At 33.2% G+C, this 25287-nt stretch overlaps 3 protein-coding genes across 6 annotated transcripts in view; 2 read left to right on the top strand and 1 right to left on the bottom strand.

The window, feature by feature from the left end:
* LOC110995013 (double-stranded RNA-specific editase Adar) overlaps nt 1-3311 on the top strand; it is a 37263-nt gene extending 33952 nt beyond the window's left edge. For all 4 annotated transcript variants that reach the window (XM_045633688.1, XM_045633687.1, XM_045633689.1 and 1 more), the window contains one exon: nt 407-3311. In XM_045633688.1, the coding sequence (XP_045489644.1) occupies nt 407-535 (129 nt within the window). In that variant the 3' untranslated portion in view covers nt 536-3311. The remainder of the gene's footprint in view (nt 1-406) is intronic.
* A 509-nt stretch (nt 3312-3820) lies between these two features.
* LOC110995030 (zinc finger protein 675) lies at nt 3821-7762 on the bottom strand. Its single transcript, XM_022261989.2, has 2 exons — nt 7392-7762; nt 3821-5699 (listed from the first exon to the last, which is right to left on the bottom strand). Exons 1-2 carry the CDS (start codon nt 7575-7577, stop codon nt 4455-4457), a joined length of 1431 nt encoding a protein of 476 aa, XP_022117681.2. The 5' UTR covers nt 7578-7762; the 3' UTR covers nt 3821-4454.
* A 773-nt stretch (nt 7763-8535) lies between these two features.
* LOC110995020 (T-complex protein 1 subunit eta) lies at nt 8536-21706 on the top strand. The gene is made up of 14 exons (XM_022261977.2): nt 8536-8639; nt 9206-9304; nt 9717-9812; nt 10748-10813; nt 11461-11536; nt 12118-12229; nt 12971-13104; nt 14303-14478; nt 15293-15447; nt 17036-17205; nt 18648-18782; nt 19217-19405; nt 20307-20431; nt 21332-21706. Exons 1-14 carry the CDS (start codon nt 8637-8639, stop codon nt 21425-21427), a joined length of 1632 nt encoding a protein of 543 aa, XP_022117669.1. The 5' UTR covers nt 8536-8636; the 3' UTR covers nt 21428-21706.
* Nucleotides 21707-25287: the final 3581 nt, after the last annotated feature.

The raw sequence follows: 25287 nt of genomic DNA, 5'->3' as shown, positions 1-25287 counted from the left end.
AAAAAATAAATTTAGGGGGATGAAAAATAGATGTTGTCCGATTCTCAGAATGCACACAAAATTTCATGAGAATTGGGAAAGCCGTTTCGGAGGATGGAGGACTGAGGAGATAAGACCTCCAACAATTCAAAATTCGAATTCCTCCCTTAAAGGCCGGCAACGCACCCACTAAAAATTGTCTATGGGCTGCGATGACTGCCTTTTTGTGCGTCCCGCAGGCTCGTTTGCTCGTTTTATTAAAAAAACACATTAAAAGTGTGGCTTTTAATATTAATTTAGTTTTAAGTTAGGATCCAGTTTTACAGTAAAAGTTTTTGCTTACTGTGGAACTGAAAAGAATATTACTATTTTTTTTTAATCCGAACCCTATATAATAAATTTAAAGATACTTGTAAATTTCTTGCAGATGGCGAAACAGTGTCTTGTGACCGCGTTTGAGAAAGCTCAACTGGGTACGTGGGTGAAGAAACCAATAGAACAGGATCAATTCTTATGTGAAATACAGGAGGCAAGCCCTCAAGTACTGTTCGCCTAGGCGGGTCACGAACCATGTATCAACACGCAGGTAATCAAACCCGGGCTAAACACTTCAAATATTCACGCGTATAATGATACATTATCATTTAAAGAGATTATACGTAACATTCCAAAGCGCATACGCAACGTAGATGAAGATAACTTTAATGAAATTAATGATAAAGAAAATGCGGGCTTAGAATCAAATCTTAAAGTAACAAACGATACTTTTAATTTTAAAAGTAAAGAATTTGATCTGGAAATTGTGAATCATATTAATAACAAATTTGAAGTCATGTTAAGTAGGTATTTATAAAATTATAACAACTAACGTTGTCAAACGCTTGCAAGATTTCCAAAATGACACCAGTTTGAAACGAAGTTATTCAAATACGGAACCAGTGAATAATTTTATGTTTTAAAAGAAATAAAAGAAGACTAAAATGCTTTGAAGATGAAACGCTTTTTGATAATAAAGAATGTACTAGAAACAATTTAGATGTTAAATATTAGGTAAGAGAGACTGACTATGAGGATTGTGAAGATTTTAGTAACGTAATAGCAAATGTAAAACAATTTAACGATCTAAAATATGATTGTAATGATAATAATACACCTATGTGAACTGATTCAGATTTTTGCGGATCTTTAAATGCAAAACTTTATTGAATCAAAATATCTGAAATTGGGAATAAAATTAATAGATTTAAGACTTGAATAGGCGTATTTTTTTCTCGTATTCAAATTAGAATTTAAAGAACTGATCTCATTATTTTAGTTATACGTAAGAATGATAACAAACCAATATTTTAAAACTATCGTTATACTACGTACATTCTAGACAGTTTTGAATCTGCACCTGTAAATGGAGTTTTAAAAATTGCATTAATATTCATTGACTGACGAAAATCGAACTTTAGGCCCAAACAAGGAAAATAATAAAAGGGAAAAAAAAGAGTAAAAATCTAAAGGTTTTACAATCTAGAGTAGAATGAAAAAGAGAAAAAGAAAAAATTAGGTATTCAATAGTATTTATTCACTAAAATCAAATATTCGTACATAAAAATCTTCCCAATAAATTTACTGTGGCACATTTGTACAGTATTTGTTTGTCTAACATTTTCTAAATAAGTTATGACTTTAAGGTCTATGTAACCAGTTCATAAAATTAAAAAATAAATTTAAAAAAAAAGTATTTGTTTGTCTGCGGTCCAACTAAGTCCGATAAAGAAAAGCGTTATCAGCCCATGTTTGAATGTCAAATGTCACAGAATTTATTTCTTGAAAAATTACCACTTCTCAACAAGAAACTTTTTGACGTCATCTAATTTCAGTGTCAATTTAAAATACTTTTCATTTCTCAAATGTGTTAAGTCCGGGTGTCACCGCTCACGATATAATGCTGCGTGTTGGTATTCAAGTTCGTGATCAACTTAGCCGACAGTTGACATTTCCAAATTGTTGCCAGTAAATAAATATTATTGACAATTATTTAAGTTTCGTCCGTTCGCGCCAATTTGAATATTGACAATAATATTTTATTACTTTAAATAAATGTATTATGATTAATAATAATTTTTCCAATAATTTATTATATATTTTTATTGTTCAGCTAATTAGTTCTAGGTAGTGGCGTGAATCAACCAGTTAAGGCTATATACAAAATATAAATACAAAATATGTTTTTTTTTTTCTAATTTATATGTGAGGCAACTTAATTGATAGCAATTTTTTTTGTAGTTTTTAAATGCATATAATGCCAAAGTATTGTTAAATGTTAGTCTTAATGTTTAATTTAGTTTGGGTAGTAGTCTTATGCTACGGTTAAGAAAAATGTGTGTTGTTTGTATTTAAAATAGGTTTTAAGTTTCATAATTTGAATGGCATTAATCGACTAATAGTTTCACAGAAAAATTTTTGCTACGATCAGCCATACATACATATTGCAAGAACAAGGTATGTCTAGGGCACACAAGCACAGGTTGAACTCGATAATTTGGAAAATATTTGTGATAACAACATAATTGATGCTAACATGATCATTTCGTAGCATCATCAACATGATCATTGTTTAATTTGACAATTGACAATAGAAAATAGATAATCGTTTTACGTTAAAAAAGTCAAACATTTGTCAACTGTCAAATGTCACCAAGCTGTTGACATGGCCATGTCTATAGTTAACCTCTGCCATGATTTTGACATAGTATTGAATTATTAAAAAAAAGAAGATTGTGTGATTTAATAAAAGTATTCTGATAATTATTTGCAGCTTTTTGATTCAGTCAATCATGGCACAATTAAAAATATATTAGTGTAATTGTAATAGTCCATTACCCGTGTCCCCTAAACTTAGTACGTCTAAAATTTCTGAAGGTTTAAAATAATTACATTAAAACAAAGTTTTTTATTAGTGTTTTGTCTCAATTTGTCAAATTATTGTAATAAAAAGAGATATTAGTACTTATATTTTTTTATAAATAAGAATTGAATTCAAAGTATTATTTATCACATTGAACCCAGATGATATTTATTTTTAATTCTTATAAAAAAATTTACGCCATGATTCAAAGAATTTGTACCACAAAAAACACACCGCTTTGTCCCTATCACTCTGATGTTATATGAACGAGACAGAACACGCTTGGTAAAATTTAACAACATAGCTTTACCACGCACAATGTAGGCTATGCTAGACTAATTTGCTATTATTTTATTGTTGATATTTGTGATTTCATAGTTTGGGTATTATGTTGTGATTATAGTTTTAAGAATTAAATTTGAAATATATTTTGTATTTTATTTTAAACCTTGATAAATACGAGCCTCGTTTTGCTTGGATCGTGAATTTGTGGGGCTCGATCGATATCGATTTTTAATTAACTGTCTAGAGATTCAATTAAGTCTCTGATTTAACTACTGCGATAGTGACACCATAATCACTCCTATAATATTGTCCTTGTGTGTAGCAATAACAGATTGCCTAGTTTGTAGACGATTTTTGCTAGTCTAGATCCAACCGGTCTACTTTTTCGCTCGAATTGATAAAGTATAGTAAGAAAAAGGTACTCAGTAACTAATATTTCCTTCATCGATCTTACATTGTTCTAACAATACTATTAAGTAAAAATTTCGAGTATTTCAGAAAACATTTTATTTTGTATTCATGACATGCCGAAAGTCGAAACGAAATAAAAAATATGAACAGATATTTGGTAAACATTTATGTGAATTACTGTATTTAAAATTAAGTCGCAGTTATTTATAAAAAGTTCGAATTTGGCGAGATTAAGCTCCAAACCAAGGCTTCAAATTTAGTTTTTATTAAAAATAGGTCTGAAAACACAGTGTCCACATCACCTCCTAGTGTTAAATTGATACACTAACCACATTCAGAGATGTCCATTAAAAACCGAATTAAAATAATAATTAAAAACAAAATTCTACTGTCCATAATTGGTTGCGTCATTCAAATTATTGCCATATTCATAAAATACACTAATTGCATTAGATAATTTAATAGATTTTTAAATATAATTGGCTTAGAAATATATTAGTTTTATTAAAAAAAGGTGTAAACTTATGTACACGGGTTTTATACTTCTTTGGAGTAACAAGATAAATATCTTTTCAAAATTTTTATCTTTCACTTTAATCTTTTGGTAGAAAAGACACCAAAAATATAAAAAAAAAAACTAAAATGTTGACCATTACTCTTACTATTTTTCCTAACCCGCCAAAAGAAGTATATTTCTTTTTTGGATTCTGTTTGGCTTCTTCTTTTCGGCTTTACATTTACTTTATTATACTTATACAAACATTCAGAAATTTAATTAGCAGCTTGATCCTGTTGCGTAGAGATGTGGGGTCACTATGCATCTTCTATCGCATTTGCCATGAAGTGTTCGGATTAATACCTGAAGAAATGAATATATAAACTAAGACTGCAATTTCAGCGCATCATTTTTCACATCACTCTCGTCCATCCAGTGCATTTTCTTAATATGCTTCTGTAGTTCATGATTCCTTACGAACGCAGTCTTGCAAAACCCACACTCCAGCTTCAATCCCTTCCCATGCTTCCGTTTGACGTGATCTGATCTTCTCGACGAAGATATAAAGCGCTCCCCGCAATCCTCACACTCGTACGGCTTCTCGCCCGTGTGCCGTCGTCTATGGTAAACGACGGCCATCTTGGATACAAGTTTCATGCCGCAAATGTCACAGGCGAATTTCCTTTCCCGCGTGTGAACGACGCTGTGTTCGGAGAGACGAGCGGAGGTATAAAACCTTTTACCACACCACTGGCACTGATGCGGCCTCTTGTCCATGTGAATCCAAATTATGTGATTTTGCAGTTGGGGACGTGTTGGGTAGACTTTCTTACAGTAATCGCAAATAAACCTCGCGGGGTCGCGAACATTGGAGCGTTTGTTCCGTGGGAGAGTTTTTAGGTTAGGTTTGGCGTTCGGTTCACATTTGGATCTGTGGTATCTATAACAGCCTCTATTGGCGAACTGTGCGTCGCATAATCTGCATGTCCGTACAGCATGCATCTGGCTATGATAGCCCAGGGAGGCGCGTTTGCTGAACGTACTCCCACAATCAATACATGTATACGCATTCCCAGAGTGGCATTTCTTAATGTGTGCCTCGGCGTCTGTCTCATTTTTGAAAAGTAAAGGACAATCATTACACACAATCATTTCTATCTTATGCACGTTCTGCAAATGGGACTTCATCTCTCTGCCCCTGCCAAACATCCGTGCACAGAGCCAACACGCTTCTTTGAGACTGCTGTTTTTCAAATGTAAATTTAAATAATACGGACTGTGAAACTCTTTTCCACAATCGCTGCATGCACAATTCGGGCCGTTTCTGGATATCCTCTCTTTCTTCTCTGGTTTCTCGTGGAATATTTTTGGTTTATTTATGAAATGTTTGACGAAACTCTTCATGTCACCATCGAAGTGTTTGATACTTTGCAAGGTGAGATTGTCGTTAAATATGAGATATGTTGACTGCGGGCAGTGTTCTTCATCAATAAAATTGATAGAATTGAAGCAATTACTCCATGCATTTTGGGAGTATTTCACCAATATACGAAATTGGAAAGCAGATATTGCTAGATTCGTGCAGGCTGCACAGACACCATTTGGGCATACATCTTCGTTGGGATGCATCTGAAATATTTACAGATACATTACATTACGAATTAAGAATTAAGGAAATTTACTCAACGTACTTAAGGCGTTTACAAATTTATTTAAAAACATCCACGAATAGCTTTCACTGTTACTGAAAAAAGTAATGAACTTAATAAAATTAATCGTCATAACTTAATATCCGTTCAGAAATATTTAATTTCCTGATATACTTAGTTTCTATTAAAGGAGTATTTGTTTAGATATACTACTATAAACCAGAGGAATCGATCCAGAATTATTCCATTTCCGTATCGAATAATTTCGCAACGTCATTATTTATTACTTTTCAAATTTCATAACGTTGCAACACTGAAATTGTCAAATCTTGAATCGAATTAAAGGTTTTAGTATAATTAAATTATTATTTCTAGTATGTATTTATAATATTATTTGTGTGGACTCCGTTTCCGCACTTTAAGTTTACAAGCACGTAAGGTCTCATCAAAGCCATCCTAGCTAGTTCCATTAGCTCAGAATTTCACTCTTTCTCACTGTTCCGAGGAGGCTTTCGCTGTTTGGTCTTGTATAAGACAAAACTCTTCGCGGTCTGTTTACCAATGGACATTCTTTCTATGTGCGGTAAAGGAAAACATCGTGACGAAGCTTTTCACCTATTTGCCTTTAAGATAAATGATCATGAAACAGATGCAGAAATCTAAGACCCAGACAGACAAAAGTATTTATTTTCTGTAAAATTTTAATAACCTATCTTTTGTCTTAAACTAAAGAAAATTATTGTGAATGTAATTACTAATAAAAAATAACAATTTTATAGTGAAATTGTTTATCACAGCTTGTATGTAAACACATGTAGACCATATACATTAAAATACAGGAACACAAAGTTTGACTGGAATTAATAAATTTCAACTATGCCATTAAGCTAGCAATATGGCTATGAAATTCATTATTTGATGAGAATGTTTCCTTTTTTTACAAAAAGCTGGCTTATCCTCTTTAAATAATCCCCGCACAGGTGACCTGTCTCTCTCTCGTTTAAAATGTTTGTTACCATCTGAATATCTATAGGTTGATTTCCAACATATAGAAGATTCATCCTTATTGTTGCTTTTTCATTAGTGCATTGTTGAGATTTAGTTTTTTTACTACTTAGGATTTCTAAAAGAATCCCCCAGGTATTCTGAACTTAAAGGCATTCAGAGTAGCTTGGAAACATGCAGAGCATATTCCAGAAGATAAATCCCTTTCTAATTACATCTTCAATCAACATATTATATGTGAGGCGTTCTAAGCAATCAAGAAATTTGTGTTTTTATAATACAGAAGTCAGGTTAGTTTCTAAGTAGCAAGGCACATTATTTACTATTATTATATTATTTCTATATTATTAATAAATAGATAATAATAATCAAATAACTTGAAAAGTCATATTTGTTTATAACATCCTTAAACCTAACACTAGATTTACTTAGACCAAGTGCAAATGAAATCAAAATTGAAGTATGTGAATTAGCCTAAAAGCTATTTTCATCCTTCCAATATTTTGGATTGTAGTTTTATTAAAATTTTAATACATTAAACGATAACATTTTACAATTGTTATTTTCATACAATTTTATTTTAGTCATTTGCCGCCATTTTGATCTGAGGCGTCAAAATCGGAACGTTTCGTTTATCACAAAATCGAAGAATAGACTATGAACATACCTGTAATCCCGTTATGCTTAGGAGGATTTCTCCCAATGTGACTGATTTTCCTCCATCTTTCATGACCGTGTCCCCTAAGAAAACTTGACCTTCTTGAGTACTACCCATACAAATACGGCATTTATCTAATCCATCGCCGCACAAGATATGTGATATTATGGCTTTAATATCAATTAGTTTAGTCATTTTTCAACTTCGTATAAACACAAACAACGTTATAAATACCAGAAAAATAATAACGAGGTAAATAATGTTATTCGGATTTTGTATACGTTTTTTTTATTCGTATTTTATTATTAATCTGGGTGTTATCTGTTGACCAATTGTTGACATTTGACAGATAGCGGAGATCGTTATCCGTTACCATAGATAGAAACCTTGGATAACTAGACGTTATCTATTAAAAAATAATTATTGAATAAAATGAAACAAAAGAAAAAAATCAAATAATAAGAGGAAAAATAAGCGTGGATATAATCCACACAATTTAATTGTGTGTATATCAGACAATTATATTAATAATGTTTATATTTCTATAGATATTTCGAGGAACTTAGATTTAAGATAAAATGAATAATAATTGATTTCTTATATGAATACAGTATTCACAGTTCACACGAGTAAGGTTAGTAGCCCTGCATACTAACAAGTAATAACAAGTGGTCTAGGCTCTGAATATGATTTTGTCCCATTCGGTGTCGAGACCCTTGGTCCGTGGGGTCCTAGCGCGTCCAGGCTATTTAGGGAATAATCAAAAAGATTAGTCGAGATCACAGGAGAAAGAAGAGCTGGCAGCTACCTCGCACAAAGAATTAGTCTAGCTATTTCAACGGGGGAACGCTGCCAGTATCTTCGGAAACTTGCCTAAAAGGGCTCCTTTTAATAATATTTTTTAATAATTAAATTTTAAGTTAGTTATTAGATATATTTTTATGTATTATGTTATTTGTTTTGAATTGTATGTAAATAAATATTTAATGATAACAAGTGTACACCGCCACTTGTTCTATAGTCTACTAGAGTCACGAGATCAGAGAAGTGTAAAATAATAACCACTATAATATTATTATTTATATTAGTATATTTCCTGGAAGGAAGGATTAGAAAACGTCAACTGTCATTTATCATATTTATGGATAAAACCTGGCAACTAAAAATATACATGTTAATTGCCATTTGCGATTTCTCTTATGTCAAATAGAGTGTTGTTTTGAATTACTAAAAGGATTTTGAATATCTATCAAGATGGTAAATAAATTTGAAAATTTCGTTAGAATCCGAAACGGAAAGCTAGTGAATTGTATTAAAAATGATTGCAAACGTGATAAATACTCTTATAGTTTATGTATTTATAAATGGGATAGCGTACTATCACATTAAAAAAATATTTCTATTTGAAGGCTATTTTTCTATTTAACTTAACTTAAAGTCGTAATAATACTTCGTACTTGTAATTCTCTTCCGTTCTGCGCCCTTGATATGAGTACTGGCAGTAAATGTAAAATTACATATATATTTTGATGTTCTTAAGTATACATTTTGTTACCTATATGATTAAATAATATTTCATTTTGCATGCTTGAGTTAATGTCTGTGTTAGGAAGTTTTTATTGGTCCTATGGAATTATAATAACTTTTGTCATGTTTGGTTAAGTAGGTACTTAAGATTCTTACTACTTTCTAGGGATTAAGCACTCCCTTTATTATTTGTATTTACTAAAACATTAAAAATATATTTCATAAAGTCCTGGAATTTGTACTTTTATAACACTGGAACATATAACTACAAATATTTATAAGAACTATAATTTCAGCAACCTCAAATATTAGTGTTGAAGGAGGGGACAGACCAAAGTCAAGGGAAACCTCAACTTGTATCTAATATCAATGCTTGTCAGCTAGTTGTGGATGCTGTAAGTAAATTACTGTTAAATAAATATTCTGGCTTATGACGATATGTAAAAAAACTTGTTGTCTTAAAATATTTATGCATATAAAGACTAAAAAAAATGGGAAATACTTTACTTTAAAGTTATCTTAGATAAGGTGTAAATTTATAGATTATTCTTATAATGCTTTCTTTGCTTCTTATATGCTTGTTCTAGACACTTACACTAGACTATACTAACATATCTCCTTTAGATTGGAATGCGTACCAATTGGAACTTTTTCTGTATATGAATCTGAAACAAGTAATCTTTCACCAATGACAGCAACAGATAGACAAATTAGATTAAATTCTAACACAACTAAACAAGTTAATGAAAGAACTGTCTTTTAGTTAACTATTATTAATGCAACAGTAAAAATAAGTTTGATCCTTAGGTGCGCACTACATTGGGACCTCGTGGTATGGACAAGTTGATTGTGGATCATAGTGGTAAAGCTGTCATATCCAACGATGGAGCTACAATCATGAAGGTAAATAATTTCCTAAATACCCCCATTTGCAAAAGAGACGTATGCAAAAGCTACTTGGAATAAAAGACAGCTCAGTCATATATAAAGTACTATAACATACATATATTCTTTCCGTGATTGTGTCTCACCAAAAACACTAAAAAAATAAGAGATCAAATATTTATTTATTAATTATTGATACTTGTAATTAAATATTCTCAAAAAAACAAATACTGGTTATACTCTTTAACATCTCCTACAACCTCATTTTGGATTTACCTCTTTAGTTCAATTATTTTTTAAGATATGTCTGTTTGACGGATAATCATATATACAACAGTATCTCTAGATTAAAGTGAAGTACAGCAGAAAATTCGTATAAACTGCATATGCACATTGAGTTGATGCTATAACATGAATTTGAATAGAAGTTTGTCATTGGGGGCTGATTCACTACATCCTGCTACAGCCTTTGTATTTATTTTAGATTTACACGAGGTATTGTAATGTTAGGATCATCAACCGTGTCTTAAGGTGAAATAGATTAAAATTGGTTGTTTCGGATATTGTTTGATAGTCATGGTTAATGCAGACCCATGTTCTAATTGGTATCTCAAGTCAATCTCATCAAATATATCATACAGAGTTTTTTACTATTATGAACATAGGCTTTTAGTGTGATAGACAATTAAAAAAATTGTGGTGCTACAACCACTTTAGTTCTTGGCCTCATATTTCTAAATCTGTTTCCTCACGATCCTTCACCATTCGAGCAAGTGTTTAATGTGCACATAGAAAGAAATTCCATTGGTGCACAGCCAACAATCAAATCTACGACCTCAGCTATGAGAGTCGCACACTGAAGCCACTAGGCCGACACTGCTCTGGTGTGATAGACATGCATCACCTAAATCAGCGATTACTTTGATTTTGATTTGTTTGTTTTAACTTTACAGCTTTTGGACATCATCCACCCAGCTGCAAAAACGTTGGTGGATATCGCCAAGTCACAAGATGCTGAGGTATTTATTTCTTGTATTTAGTTGTATGTGCATCTTTAACTTTTTTTTCTTTTTTTTTTTAAATGGGCAGGAGGCTCATCTGATGTTAAGTGTTACCGCCCATGGACACTCAATGCCAGAGGGCTCGCGAGTGCATTGGCCTTTTAATAATTATAAGTAGCATTGGGAATTGAACTAACAGAGATTTGCATGGACAACTGTGGCGTATGGGAAAAAATAATTAAAATAATAAAATTAATCAAAAAGATTTAATTTAAATAAATAAATGATTAGGAAATACTATCATCGTCGTATATTGAATTGATTTAAAAACACCAAAATAATATTTATTTATTCGCACTGTTTAATTATTACGAAACACGTGTTTTAAATATAAAAATACTAGAATATACAACTTGAACATAGTTATCGATTTTCATGCCACCTAGACCTAACTTCATTCTGTTAATTTTGTGTCACGGTGCGCGCGAATCGTAAAATTCACTCTCATCATTTTTCTCCATCGCGCCTAAAGAAATATAACTTCAATATACAAATGTTCGTCATTGATAGTGTTAATGAAGTAAAATGGGATTTTTGTTATATATTTTTATTATGTAAACATATATAATATGTTGAAAATATGATCAAGGTCCATATTTCATCAGGTTGGAGATGGTACAACATCAGTTGTGATCTTAGCCGGAGAGCTGCTGAAGAGACTGAAGCCATTTGTGGAAGAAGGTTAGTAAAACTGTGTTCACATTGCTGGTGGGAATTTTAATTTTGAGATAAATATTAAATACTAGAATAAATAAATACTGATTTTATATATAAAAATTTGTGAAGTTACTTCAGTGATAGTAACTTTTTAAAATTTACCCGACACCAGAACTGTTTCATGCATGTATTTAATAATAATAATATGGAATAGACTTTATTCAGATGCATTTAATATGTACATTTAAACAGATTTCCATTTTAATCCTTTCTGATTATTTCATATATGTATATGGTGTTGGCCTAGTGGCTTCAGCGTGCGAATCTGCTAGCTGAGGTCGTAGGTTCGATCCCCGGCTGTGCACCAATGGACTTTCTATCTATGTGCGCATTTAACATTTGCTCGAACGGTGAAGGAAAACATCGTGAGGAAACCGACATGTCTTAGACCCAAAAAGTCGACGACGTCTGTCAGGCACTGGAGGCTGACTGGATCACCTACTTGCCTGTTAGATTTAAATATAATCATGAATTTAGAAATCTGAGGCCAAGACCTAAAAGAGGTAGGGCCACTGATTTTTTAAGAAAAACATTTCTTTTTATAGGCGTTCACCCGCGGATTATTGTGCGAGCTGTTCGCACCGCTTCGAAGCTAGCTGTGGACAAAGTTAAGGAATTAGCTGTGCGAGTTGAAACCAAATCAGCTGAAGAACAACGGTGAGTTAACAAAGATACCAGTTGAAATCGACTTAGGGTCATTATAAAAGCATGCTAATTGGTAAAAGGCCGGCTACGCACTTGCGAGCCTTCTGGTTATGTGAAAGACTATGGTAACTTATACATAAGTTGAATTATATGCAATACATATAGTCATAGTTAAAAATAAAATACGTTTATTTTGGAACATAAGATCATCATGGTATCACTTATTCCATGTCATTAAATTCGAACCTCTAGGCATCCCTACTCATCAGCAAAGAAGAGAGAAAAGGGCGACGTAAAAAACTCTCGGTACTCTTTTAAAAAAGCAAATAATCAAACAATTCTACAATATTAATACAAATATAGGAAATTAATTAGAAGTAGCCTGCCCAGCACTAGTCCCAGGCCCTTTTATCAACTAGATAATCACTAACTTTATAGTAAGCCATTTTACATAGCTTTTCTTTAATACATTTCTTAAATTTATTAAAAGGCAGAGACAAAAGAGCCTCTGGGATTTTATTAAAGAAGACTATCCCTTTTCCCAAAAAAGAATGACTAATTTTCGACAGTTAGTATTACACTTTGCCACCAATGATTAAAAACACGGATCCAATTTCTGATTTATCAGTGAGGACGAAAACGTTTATGAGGTGATATTATTTTATTATTTATTAACTTGATTAAAAAAGAAATTCCTTCAGGTGCATGATGGAGATTTTTCATGGATATTCATGGTATTGTTTTATTTTACAGCGATTTACTACAAAAGTGTGCGGTGACAGCCATGTCATCAAAACTGATCCACCAACAAAAGGACCACTTCTCCAAGATGGTTGTTGATGCTGTACTGTCGTTGGATGCACCTTTGCTTCCCTTGGATATGATTGGTAATTATTTTTAAAAAAATCACAAAAATTCATAGTAAAGTCTTGATAATCGTTTTATCAAATTAAAATCGAACATGGCAGGTCTAATTACAAGTAGTAGAGAAAGTTTTTAAGTATAACGTCCGAGATATTTATGACATTTTTTAGTCTAGGTATTGTCGTACAAAACATTTAATAGTAATTAACACGCAATATCTATTTGACAGTTGTCAGAAAATATACCTATCTGTTAGTTAAATGACAGTTGTCAGAAAAGTAACTGTCAGTTAAATGACAGTTGTCAGAAAAGTATCTGTATATACAACAAGGCTTCGAGAGTATATTTAACGGATAGTGTTATAATATTTAGTTTCTTAAACTTATTTCGTACCCACGACGAGAGAAACACGACAAATTAAAACGTGGTATACGAGTTAGTCACCGATGATTATAAACACGGATCCAATTTCTGAATTATCAGTGAGGATTTTAATCTGTATGAGGTGACAAAATGCTCTAAATGTCCATTCAACGCTTAACTTAACCTTAAAAATATATATACCTACTTTCCTTATGAATTATTGTGGATTGGTGAGAACCGCAACACTGCAGTACTCTTAGGGCCTGTTTCACAATGTATGGATTAAGTACCAAATAGCTATGCACACATAAATTATTCGAAAGATAAAAGTTCCAAATAAGATACTTCGCATTTCATGACGTATAGCGCTATCTGACAGTCGTGAAATGCAAAAATATTATTTATCCTACGAATAAGTAATAAATAGCTTATTTGGAACTTATCCGGACATTGTGAAACAGGCCCTTAATAATACAAATGTATGACAATTTCTGTCCCTTTTGGAGGGTACTTAATATTATCTTTATAAATTTTCTCTTGAACTCAAACATGTCTCTCATTGTGGAGAAATGGTTGGTACCAAAAATATAAGCTAAATAAAATCAAATTAGGAAGAAATACATAATATATAGATAAATGTTATGTTTGTGTATGCTTCAAAAATTTCAGCACCGACAGCTGAAATTTTAACATGCTATATAATCCGGGTCAAGGATTATTTTCATCTATTTTTTGCATCAGTCACATGTCATCAGACATATTAGGAGGCATGGTGAAATAGGAACATGTATTCCCGTGGGAACAACAGGAATACATAATCGAAAAAATTAACATTAATTTTTAATCACCTGCATTAAGGTATCAAGAAGATAGCTGGTGGAGCGCTAGAAGATTCGTTCCTAGTCGCTGGAGTGGCTTTCAAAAAGGCGTTCTCCTACGCTGGCTTCGAGATGCAACCGAAGAGTTATGATAGCTGCAAGATTGCCTTACTCAACATCGAGCTGGAACTGAAGGCTGAGAGGGATAATGCTGAGGTATTTTGGTTTATTTAATATTTTTGAAGTGAAACTTCTTGACTTGGAGTAAGTTGGTGAACGCGTGACGTAAGCGTTACGAAAAGTGTGATCGGGCGAGGCGAACGGAAGTTGAGTGGGGGATATGAGCAAGAGACAGCAGTGCGCGCTCTTTTTCTTTCTTTCTCTTGTAGCTGGTAATTAAAATATACAGTATATTTGCAAAAAATTGTGTTTTTTGTCCCCAATGATTATAAATACACGGATCCAATTTCTGATTTATCAGTGAGGAATTCAATGTTGTATGAGGGGACAAGACAAGATAATTAGTTTAAAATATCTAGATCATCTCCAAGTTTGAGCCTGTGCATTATTAGTCTAGTGGCTTCAGCGTGCGAGTCATTCCTGAGGTCGCAGGTTCGATTCCCGGCTGTGTATTAATGATCTTTCTTTCTATGTGCGCATTCGCTTGAACGGTGAAGGAAAACATCGTGAGGAAACCGACTCGTTTGAGACCTGAAAACCTTATAGTTTGCGTCAGGCACAGGAGGCTGATCACCTATTTGACAAATGATCATAAAACAGATCTCCTAGATGATGATATTGTTAGCCTATGCTTGACACATCGAGTTATGTGTCATAGGCATGCCGGTTTTCTCCGACCGGGACTCGAACCCGATATCCCCAGCGATGCAGTCGCGTAATTAGACCGCAAGTCTATGTACCACTAAATCATATATACAAGAAAAAAATCCTAGAAAACGTATAGTCCTTTCGATGTCGTTATATAATAGATTTTGACTGTATATACATTAATATTGAATAACATTTTTAGGTTCGCGTAAACAATGTGAAGGAATACCAGAAAGTGGTAGACGCAGAGTGGCAGATACTATATGAGAAGCTCGCGGCTTTGCATGCGAGTGGAGCTAATGTCGTCTTGAGCAAACTGCCGATTGGCGATGTCGCCACACAGTACTTTGCTGATCGGTTAGTATTTTTATTAATATGTAATTGTGATACACTGGGTATTTATCATCCAAACTCAGATTTTTAATTAAGTAGAATTCTGACATGTTTTATTATGATGATTAATTTTCAAGAAGTGACCGGTTCAATGAGTTATTTAGTGGCTGGTTTTGCCTGAAATGATATTTTAGTGTTTTTTAATGGGAGTTGTCGAGTAGTGTACTCTGATTTTTCATTCCGTGGCATTCTGACAGCTATCATTTTTTGACATGTCACAGATTACAAATCTTTTTGGCGGGGCACATTTTAAAATTTGAATACGTCTCTGAACATTGGAGTCTATACATACATTTTATTTGTAAGTGAATGTATTAATTTTATTCAGTGCGGTGCTCCACATCAAAAGTAGTTTAACGGCGAGTGATAATTACGTCCCTTTTTATCACAAACAGTAAAAAAACGTACAAGTAAAGATAACATGAATTTAGTAAGCAGGTGATACCAGCTAAAGAATAAAATAAAGAAATTAAAGTCAATTCGATGTATTGTTCGTAATATTGAAATATTTGTTATTTTTGTATTAGGTCACTCGAGTAAGTAAATATTATGATTGACCTTTTTGCAGGTAAAACATATAAAATTATAATTTTTTTTTAATTATAAATTATAATTTTATTTTTATTGCCCTAAAATTCTTCCCCTAAAATGTCCCCTTTTCGGTGGAGAAATTTTGTAGCAACACATATGAAATGTCAGGATTCTGACACTGACAATGACATTGAATCAAAATTCAGAATATACACATTTCCCTATTAGATTGACATTTTATGAAACAGATACAGAAATCTGGGCCCCGACCTTCGCCATTGGTAAACAATCATTGTAAAATGTTTATCTAGTTCTAGGATTATGAAATTTGAGAACTGGCAGTAAATGTAAAATTAGAATCATTTAATATTTCTTTTTTTGACGTTCATAAGTGTACAATATGTTACCTATGTGAATAATTAAATTTTGACTTTGACTTTTGGTAAAGTTATCTTTCACCGTTAGAACGAACGTCTGCGGGCACTAATCCGCTTGGAGCATCCAATTGTATCATCGATTAGAATCGCTTTGAGGACACATATGTAATGAATTTAAGATTACTTGTTATTATTTTACAAATTTATTATTTAAATCACGTTTATTTTTAAATAATATTTATATTCAATTTACAAGCTACTTTATTTTGATGATTGTACTTGATTCACGATGTAACGAATTTATGATGATATGTAATTAATATTTATAATTTACAGTATAGATTATTTGATGATTGTATTTGTTTAATATGCTTTACTCGATGTAAGTTCGTCGATTGATTCGATACCGACAGTTACAAACATAATGACGGGTAGTCTTGATACGATCTAAAATAAGTGAGGGTCGGACCGATCCGCTTGACCAAGACGGACGTTAAATTGTAAGCTATGTGGTTGTTTAAGGATAAGGAGTGTTGGAAATATACATAATTATTGTTGTAACAAAGCAGGCGTTTATTATTATACACCGAGAATCGAATAGAGAGAATTCATCGCACATATATAGAAAATATCTTTGGTTTTAGTGATATGTTTTGCGCTGGGCGCGTCCCAGATGAAGACATTAAACGGACGCAGCGGGCGTGCGGCGGTGCTGTACTCTCCTCCACCAGGGATTTGAAGCCTGATGCCTTGGGACATTGTGCTCACTTCACAGAGAAACAGATTGGCGGGGAGCGGTACAATTTATTCACTGGTATGTTGTTTTTGCTAGCACTAAATTGCATATACATTCAGAGATATTTCCGTCCATGGACACTAACAGCCGAACCCATTAATTAATCCACAATCTCAGATTGAAAACAAACTGAGGTCGTGAAGATCGATTTCCTATCTGCATCAGTATGGACACAATCCATTTTTGGCGACTGATAGAATGCAATCTCTTCGCTCGTTACTCATATTTGATAACCAATATGAACCAAATAAAGTAAACAAAACCGTACAAATAATATTAAAATATACATGTCTGTGTTTAAAACATATCAAATAGCTTTTTAATTCATTTAAAATCTACTGTAAGTTAAAATCTTAAGATAGGATATTGACACAATTGAACTGTCATTTTCATACAAAGGTCTATCCACATGCACCGATCTGTCCTACCATGGATAACTTGTATCGACAGATGGCTATTACAATTCGTCTATTGGTTATTGGCACAATTTTATCAATATTTGAATTGAGATGTCTATCTCAATGGTCAAAAATGGATTAAGATAGGTTATTGGGTTTGGGCGTTAATGTCAGAGGGGTTACGAGTGCGTTACCGGTCATTATATGCTGTTATATATTGTCGTCCTTCAAGAAAATTGAGTACCAGTTTTACAAAACAACCTCCCCCTCCCTCCCCCAAATTCGTAAAACTTAAACGTTTCCTATTCATATTATATCAAACGATACAATATCTATCAAATATATATGGAAACAGGCATATCTTGCTCTGATAACAAATTATAAAGGAAAGGTGTACCCCAAGGTTCATTCAGTGATACAACTTCTTTCTTAGGTTATGAAAATGGTGCACCGGACGGTGAGATTTTCTAATCTGTATCATATATTCATTAGCACATGTTTAATTATTAGTCCTATCTTTAACTAGTAACAGTAAGACTCAGTCGAGTAACTATATAATAAATAAGTCGATAGTTACAAAGATCACAATTATGATTGTTGGTAAAAGTATAGCTAAATAATTTTATTAATTACATCCTTGAATGGTATTTATGTTGTCAGCACATTGATATTATTAGCAATAGTACATATGAATTTGATTGGCTATAGGCAAAAACTCTTTCATTTGCTGTATAGAATAAATCTGTATTAAGATTCTCATGAAATTTTTTGTGCTCATTAGGTAGGTCTGAGAATCGGACAACATCTGTTTTTCATCCCCCTAAATGTTAAGGGTAGTCCACCCTTAAATATATATATATATTTTATCAACTGTATCAACAGCATTAAAAATACATACAACCCTAAATTTTCAACCCTCTACGATCAACCCTTATTTATTATTATATATGTACATGGCAAAACGACGTTTGCCAGGTCAGCCAGTAATTGTATTATTAATGAGTTGTAGTAATCTTCATTCATTGTAGTCGAGTAACCATAGATATATATTTGTTTTGTTAGGATGCCCTGCAGCTAAGACTTGTACATTAATCCTCCGTGGTGGTGCTGAACAATTTTTGGAAGAGACTGAGAGATCTCTTCATGATGCTATCATGATTGTTCGAAGGACCATCAAGAATGATGCTGTTGTTGCTGGTAAGAATTTTTATAGCTCGCTTTATTACTAGTCTTATATGAAATTATTATTACATATAAATCTATGTATATGTACATGTCACGGCTTTAATAAAAAGTGTTTATTCATTTTAATAGGTCCCTTTTAAGTAAAAAATATCCGTGCTGGTTCCCAGCTCTTCCAGAAACAAAATTCTAAATTCCTTAAAATAATTACATTATTTAACCTTATTTATATTTTTTCAAAACGCCTGAGTAAGTGTGTGGGTGTGTGTTAGTGAGTGAGTGATTGAATAAAGTGTGTATTTACATATGTCTCAGCGACACTAATTATTTTACGAATTTACTTTCGCATACATGCAGGCCACTAATTATTTCCTAATGTTATTCCGACTTTAAATACGCACATAGAAAAGTCTTTCATATTCCCAACTATAGTGATCTTAAATGTCTAGGCGGCGGCGCCATTGACATGGAGCTGTCAAAACATCTTCGTGATTATTCAAAGAGCATTGCTGGCAAGGAACAACTCCTAATTGGCGCTGTAGCGAGAGCCTTCGAAGCCATACCTAGGCAATTGTGCGACAACGCAGGCTTTGACGCGACCAATTTGCTGAATAAACTCAGGCAGAAGCATCATCAAGGTAACGAATCTTTTGCTTATTACCCATTTGACAGGTGGATTTTGACAGATGGCAGTTGACGTTTACTTATGTGACAGTGGAACGTCAGTTTACAGGTTTTTGACAATAATATACTTATCTTATATCTTTAAACGAGCAATTCTTGTATTCTTGTATATATATATAATTGGAATCTCGGGATCGGCTCCAACGATTTTCATGAAATTTAGTATACGGGGGGTTTCGGGGGCGATAAATCGATCTAGCTAGGAATAAATGATAGAAGATAACAAAAAGGTGGTGTTTGAGTAGTCCCAATTTAAACTGAAAAATGAATCTTCCTGACATCTGTCGGCGAATAATAATACTATTTTTTTAAATTGCTTTAACTTTAACAACAACACTAAAGATATTCCAGCATATATAATCTATATTGTTCATATTTCATCATTTTATTAGTATGTAATTCGTACTTATATATAATTTCCAAAAACACAATTTATAAAAAAATAAAAATACCGAGCAAAGCTCGGTCATCCAGGTACTATGAATGAAACTGCAATGTTATCGATTTTTCTAACCTTTAAAGAAAACATATAAATCTATTAATTAACCAAAAACTTAATATATGTAAAGACAAGTAAAGTAATGAATATTTAATGAATTACCTGAATTATGTAAAGAAACAATATTTAGAGTTGTATAAAAGTTCTACAAAACCATTAATTTACATAAATTCGAACTATGGTTCTTTGAGAAAAGAACGTACCAAGTTAAAAGGCCGGCAACGCACCCACAAAAAATGGGTATCTATGGGCTGCGATGACTACCCTTTTTGGGCGTTCCGTAGGCTCGTTTGCCATTATTGTATACATTTTTTTTTATAGAGTTTTATTTTAAAACACTTGCTTTATATTTGTAGGTGAAGTATGGTACGGCGTGGACATTCAGAAGGAAGATATTGCTGACAATTTTGTTGGTTGTGTTTGGGAACCGGCTGTTATCAAGATCAACGCTATCACCGCCGCATGCGAGGCAGCAGCACAGGTTAATCATTGATATAAGTTTAGACCACTACAAAACTACTAACTAATAACTAAACTAATATTTAATTTAATTTTAAGTAGGGAAAATTAAACATTTATAAGGTTATAATTATATTAATATATATATTTATAAACATATGTATATTAATATACAGTCAATCATATAATCCCCCTATACCGCGTTGTAGGAGTATTCTCGTAAAATTGTTTGTAGAAATAACACAATTGAAACAGGTGCAGTGGTACGCAAAACTTAATATGGACATGACAAATCAATTATAAATGTGGCACTACTTAAATATAAGTTGAGAAATTTCCGCGTTATAGGGGGGAATACCGCGTTATTGGGGGACGGAAATCGTGTCATAGGGGGATATACCGCATATGGGAGTCGGTCATCGCGTTATACGGGAGAAATACCGCGTTATATGGGGGGGGTGGGGCAGAAATCGCGTTATAGGGAGTAATACCTCGTAATGTAGGATGGAAATCGCAGTATAGGGGTAATCTCGCGTTATATGACGGACGGAAATCGTGTCATAGGCGGAATATAATAATAATAGTTCATAACTGTATAGGTTTCACTATTTCTACCCTTTTCTCAGTTTTTGTTGCGTATTCTACTTCTATCTTCAGCCTGACAAGTCGATGTTGGTCATGGCATGGTAAAAATTAAAATACTGTGGGTTCGAACGCACGTCCTCATAGTTTTGAGACTTGGGCATTTAAACACTGCTATTTTCTGGCATTTATTTAATTATCACCAATGATTTAAAATAATCGGTCAATACCTACACACCGTGAGGTTCTTGATAGTAGACATGAGGTGATTTAAAAAAAAACAAATAACAGACGTTTTTGCCACGGTTCGTTTTTATTTAGACAATTGTTTTTTTTCCAGATTTTGTCTATAGATGAAACCATCAAGAACGTTAAGAGCAGCGGGGACATGCCAACAGCTGGTGCTAGGGGCATGGGAAGACCACGAATGGGCTAGAATGTATCGGTTGCCATGGTAACGCCGGTTGCCATGGTGATATCCTGGTTGTTGCTATGACAACCCGCTTTGTTATTAATCTTGATGGTCGTGGCCAGTTCCAAATGTGATCTAGATGTTCGCGGATTGACGTTGCCATGGTAACGTTTACTAAGCTTTAAATAAACGAATATTAAACATCTATAATTCCGATAATTAATATGTGAAATATTGTCTATATTTTTGATTTAAAAAATTGTATTAATATTATTTAAATTGAAATAAATACTTTAAATACCATTTGACAATTTTTTAACACCGGCTCGGAGAACATTTAAAATTCTTTCGGGGAAATTTATAACTTAGGTATAAAGGTAAAATATTTGAAGTTGCTAAAGTCTAGAAAAAGTTTTTTAAGGGCTTTGAATGAATGAATCAAGTCCTGAATAGAATTTCTGGAAACGTTTCTATATTTTATATGAAAAGTTTAATATGCTAAGAAAATGGCGTCGTTTCGTTACCATGGTAACGCGGATTGGTTGTCATGGCAACACTAACCAATGCCTCACTCCACTATATGCATTTATTGGCATATAAGATGATATGACGCAATAATATGAGGATAACTATATTTCTATGCAATTCCTGGTATAATTGTTCCATATCCCGTAGGTTTCTTTCGCTAGACAGTTTGTCATTTTAACAATGGTTATTTATGCTTTCACAAAGTTAGTATTAAGTTTTAGTAATAAAATAAAAGTATTAACAATTTGTATTTTTATTTCTACTTTATCCTTAAAAATTGACCGTACCAACTCTTAAAACTTGAAACTGTTTCGAGGCTTCCAGCAATGTGATGTAATAAAGAATATTAACATATATATATATTATACATAGCATTGTCGAGTTAAAATGTTAGTTAATTTAGGCCAGGTTACCACTATACCGGACCGGCAGATCTGCCGGAAGGGCTAGTGGCTGTACAATTTATATGTTTTGATCATTATATGATAATATAAAACATGCTGCTTCTTTGAGCCTCCACCATTCAAGTGTAACGAATTTTGGCTTTACACTTAAACTAGGTATATAAGATCCAAACAGTTCAAAAAATCAAACCAAAAGTCTACAACCATCGAAAAATGAACTGTCAGTATTAAAAGATTTTTTCAGAGAAAAATGCGATAGACGAAGTCGCAATTTTAATGATGAGTCACACATACACTTCGAAGGGTACGTCAATCGACAAAATTGCCGTTACTAGTCATCAAGCAATTCAAACAGTAATAAACTGCCTTCACCAGGGAAATCGAGGTCCCTTGCTTCTTCCCTCAAAAGAGCTTTCGTCTTGCACATCCGCCAATTGACCCAGCCAAGCGGTTCGAGTTTCACAAAAGACACCCTTGTACTAGTCATGGGAAAAGCCCATCTAGGTCCTTCAGACCGACAGCGAGATTTAAAAAAATCTAACAAAACTAGAGCCCAGTCCCTGGTTTAACCCCTTTAAATTAAATAAACTATTCACTGATCCTCCAAAGTAGAAATAAAGTCCATTTTAATCTGTATTGTTTATTTGGCGAATAAAAATCCACTTAATATACAAGACCTAACCTAATTATTAGAAAGTTGAGTCAGTCTTCCGTTTCCTTGTACTAAAAAGATTCAAACCTAACGGATGCGGATATCTTACCTCACCTAACCACCTCGAACAATGAACGCGCGGGAAATTATTAATTACACAAAAACATTATCCGTTTGTGTGTTAATTTCGTTTTCTCATCAGTATACCTTTGCATGTTAGATTCACGCAACGTCTTCTATACAGCCTCCAATAATGGCGGCAAAGGTCAAAATTTCAGTGGCCTTGACATTTGTGTTGTCAGTGCAAGTGTCATGTTGGACCGTCGATTTGGCGGCAATGAACGAGTTGAATTTGGAAACGGAAGTGACGAATGAGAGTTCTGAAAATCTAGGGAGAGATGTGGAGGACGTCTATACAAGCCGCGAACTCGAATATCAAAGTTATATGGAAAAGCGGGTTTGTTATTTTAAAATTATATACTTATACTAAATTTTGTATATCGGGATTGCTCCTTGTAAGGAGTTTTAATATCACTATAACCTTTTTATTAATGATTTTAGGTACTAATTAAAAATCTTCATAACAATTATAATAATTAACCTATCGTTGAGAAATAAAAATATTTTCCTTTAATTGAAAAGAAATGTGAAAAGTTTTGAATCGGTAGTGTTTTTAAAATAGTTAAAGATGAAAGGGCGTTCTCAAGAAGAAAAAGCGTTGGGCGAAAAAATGCCTTTTTGGGTTGCTTATTACTTATGGCTTATTATTATGGGGTCATGCTGCTTATATCGAAATTTATTTTCATCCTGAAGAAGAGGGCTATTCGTGCAATCTATAATTTAAAATGTAGAGAATCTCTGAGAGATAAATGCAAGGAAATTAATAAATAGTATGTAGGTATACATAAATAGTGATAAGTTTACTTGAATATGTTATGCACAATGTTAATAATCGGAGAAAAACGCAAATTGCAATTTCCCCGAACTAAACTATCTAAAAGTAGTAATTCTTTTTGGGGAAAAGCAATACTTTTATTTAAGAAATATATAAAAGAAAATATGTGTTTGCTATTTTAATAGAGTAACGAGAGTTTTTTACGCCGGATTTTTGTCTCGGCCTACACCCTGTCTTCTTTGCCGATGTTTTTTTTTTTGGATGGCCATTCAAATTTAATAACGTGGAATAATTGATAACTGTATGTTTAATTCCAAGACACGACCTGTTCGAATCACGCTTTAGTTTATTTCTTCGATTGTAGACAGAAGAAAAATATTCTGTTCAGATAATAACAAAACATTCTGTTAACAGATTGTGTCGTTACAATAGAACTGAGATAAAAAATGACTCATTGGACATTTTCAGTACACCACAGAGATCTTTCGACGCGTCGCTTTTGAAACCCTGCGGTGTTAATTATTTCTTTATTCCCACATAATTATGTACAACTTAGCGCTGCGCCTTAAGTTGATTTGTCATTTTTACGTATTTTTTATATTGTCCTTGTCCAATAACCTTTTTGAACGTTTAGATACAAAAGAGATTCTGGCACAGAATGGCCGACATGTAAGTAGGACATTCGTCTCACATGAATAACAATTATAACTATTTAATTAACCACGCAATATTTAAATTATTGAGTATTTAACTTAACAAAGTATTCAGAGGAATTGTACGGTACCTACAGATGAATTTCATCATAAGACGTCATACAAAATACCCTTTCGTTCCACAACTGGGCGGTTAAGCTTTTGCCGCGCACCATTACTGTCTGTGACGTCTGTCTTAGAGCACATACCAATTTTTGAAGGTCGGCCACGCTCTTCTGACAATGTAAGTGTCTATGGGCGTCTTAACATCGGGTGAGACTTTTGCCCGTTTCCCTTTTCAATAAAAAAAAATTGGTTGTCTGTAATCATCAATGGAGTGATCATATACTGGTACATGATCATCTATTAATCATCTATTACATTAGTAATAATTAATTTACAAAGAAGTTTACTTTGTTAACAAAGATAGTACCTTAAACGAAGTAACAGAATTAATTCATTTTCTTTGCAGATACATGGAGTCCTAAACAATGGCAGTATATACTTGGACGGTCTGCGGAAAGCGATGGCACATTATCGAGAGACACTCGACAACTGTACCAATGTGCCTACTACGGTGAGTATATAGTATATGAAGAAACTGTTAAATCAGGAATGCGTGGGCCAATTTATATCACCTCTCCGGGAGATCAATTTGCCTGAGAGAAAATTTCACGAACTCGTGGCAGACATGTATTGGACGTGTGGGACGT

Source organism: Pieris rapae, chromosome 24 (assembly GCF_905147795.1).
Source record: "Pieris rapae chromosome 24, ilPieRapa1.1, whole genome shotgun sequence".
NCBI classification, from domain to species: domain Eukaryota; kingdom Metazoa; phylum Arthropoda; class Insecta; order Lepidoptera; family Pieridae; genus Pieris; species Pieris rapae.
This window is presented reverse-complemented; position numbering and strand designations above follow the sequence as displayed.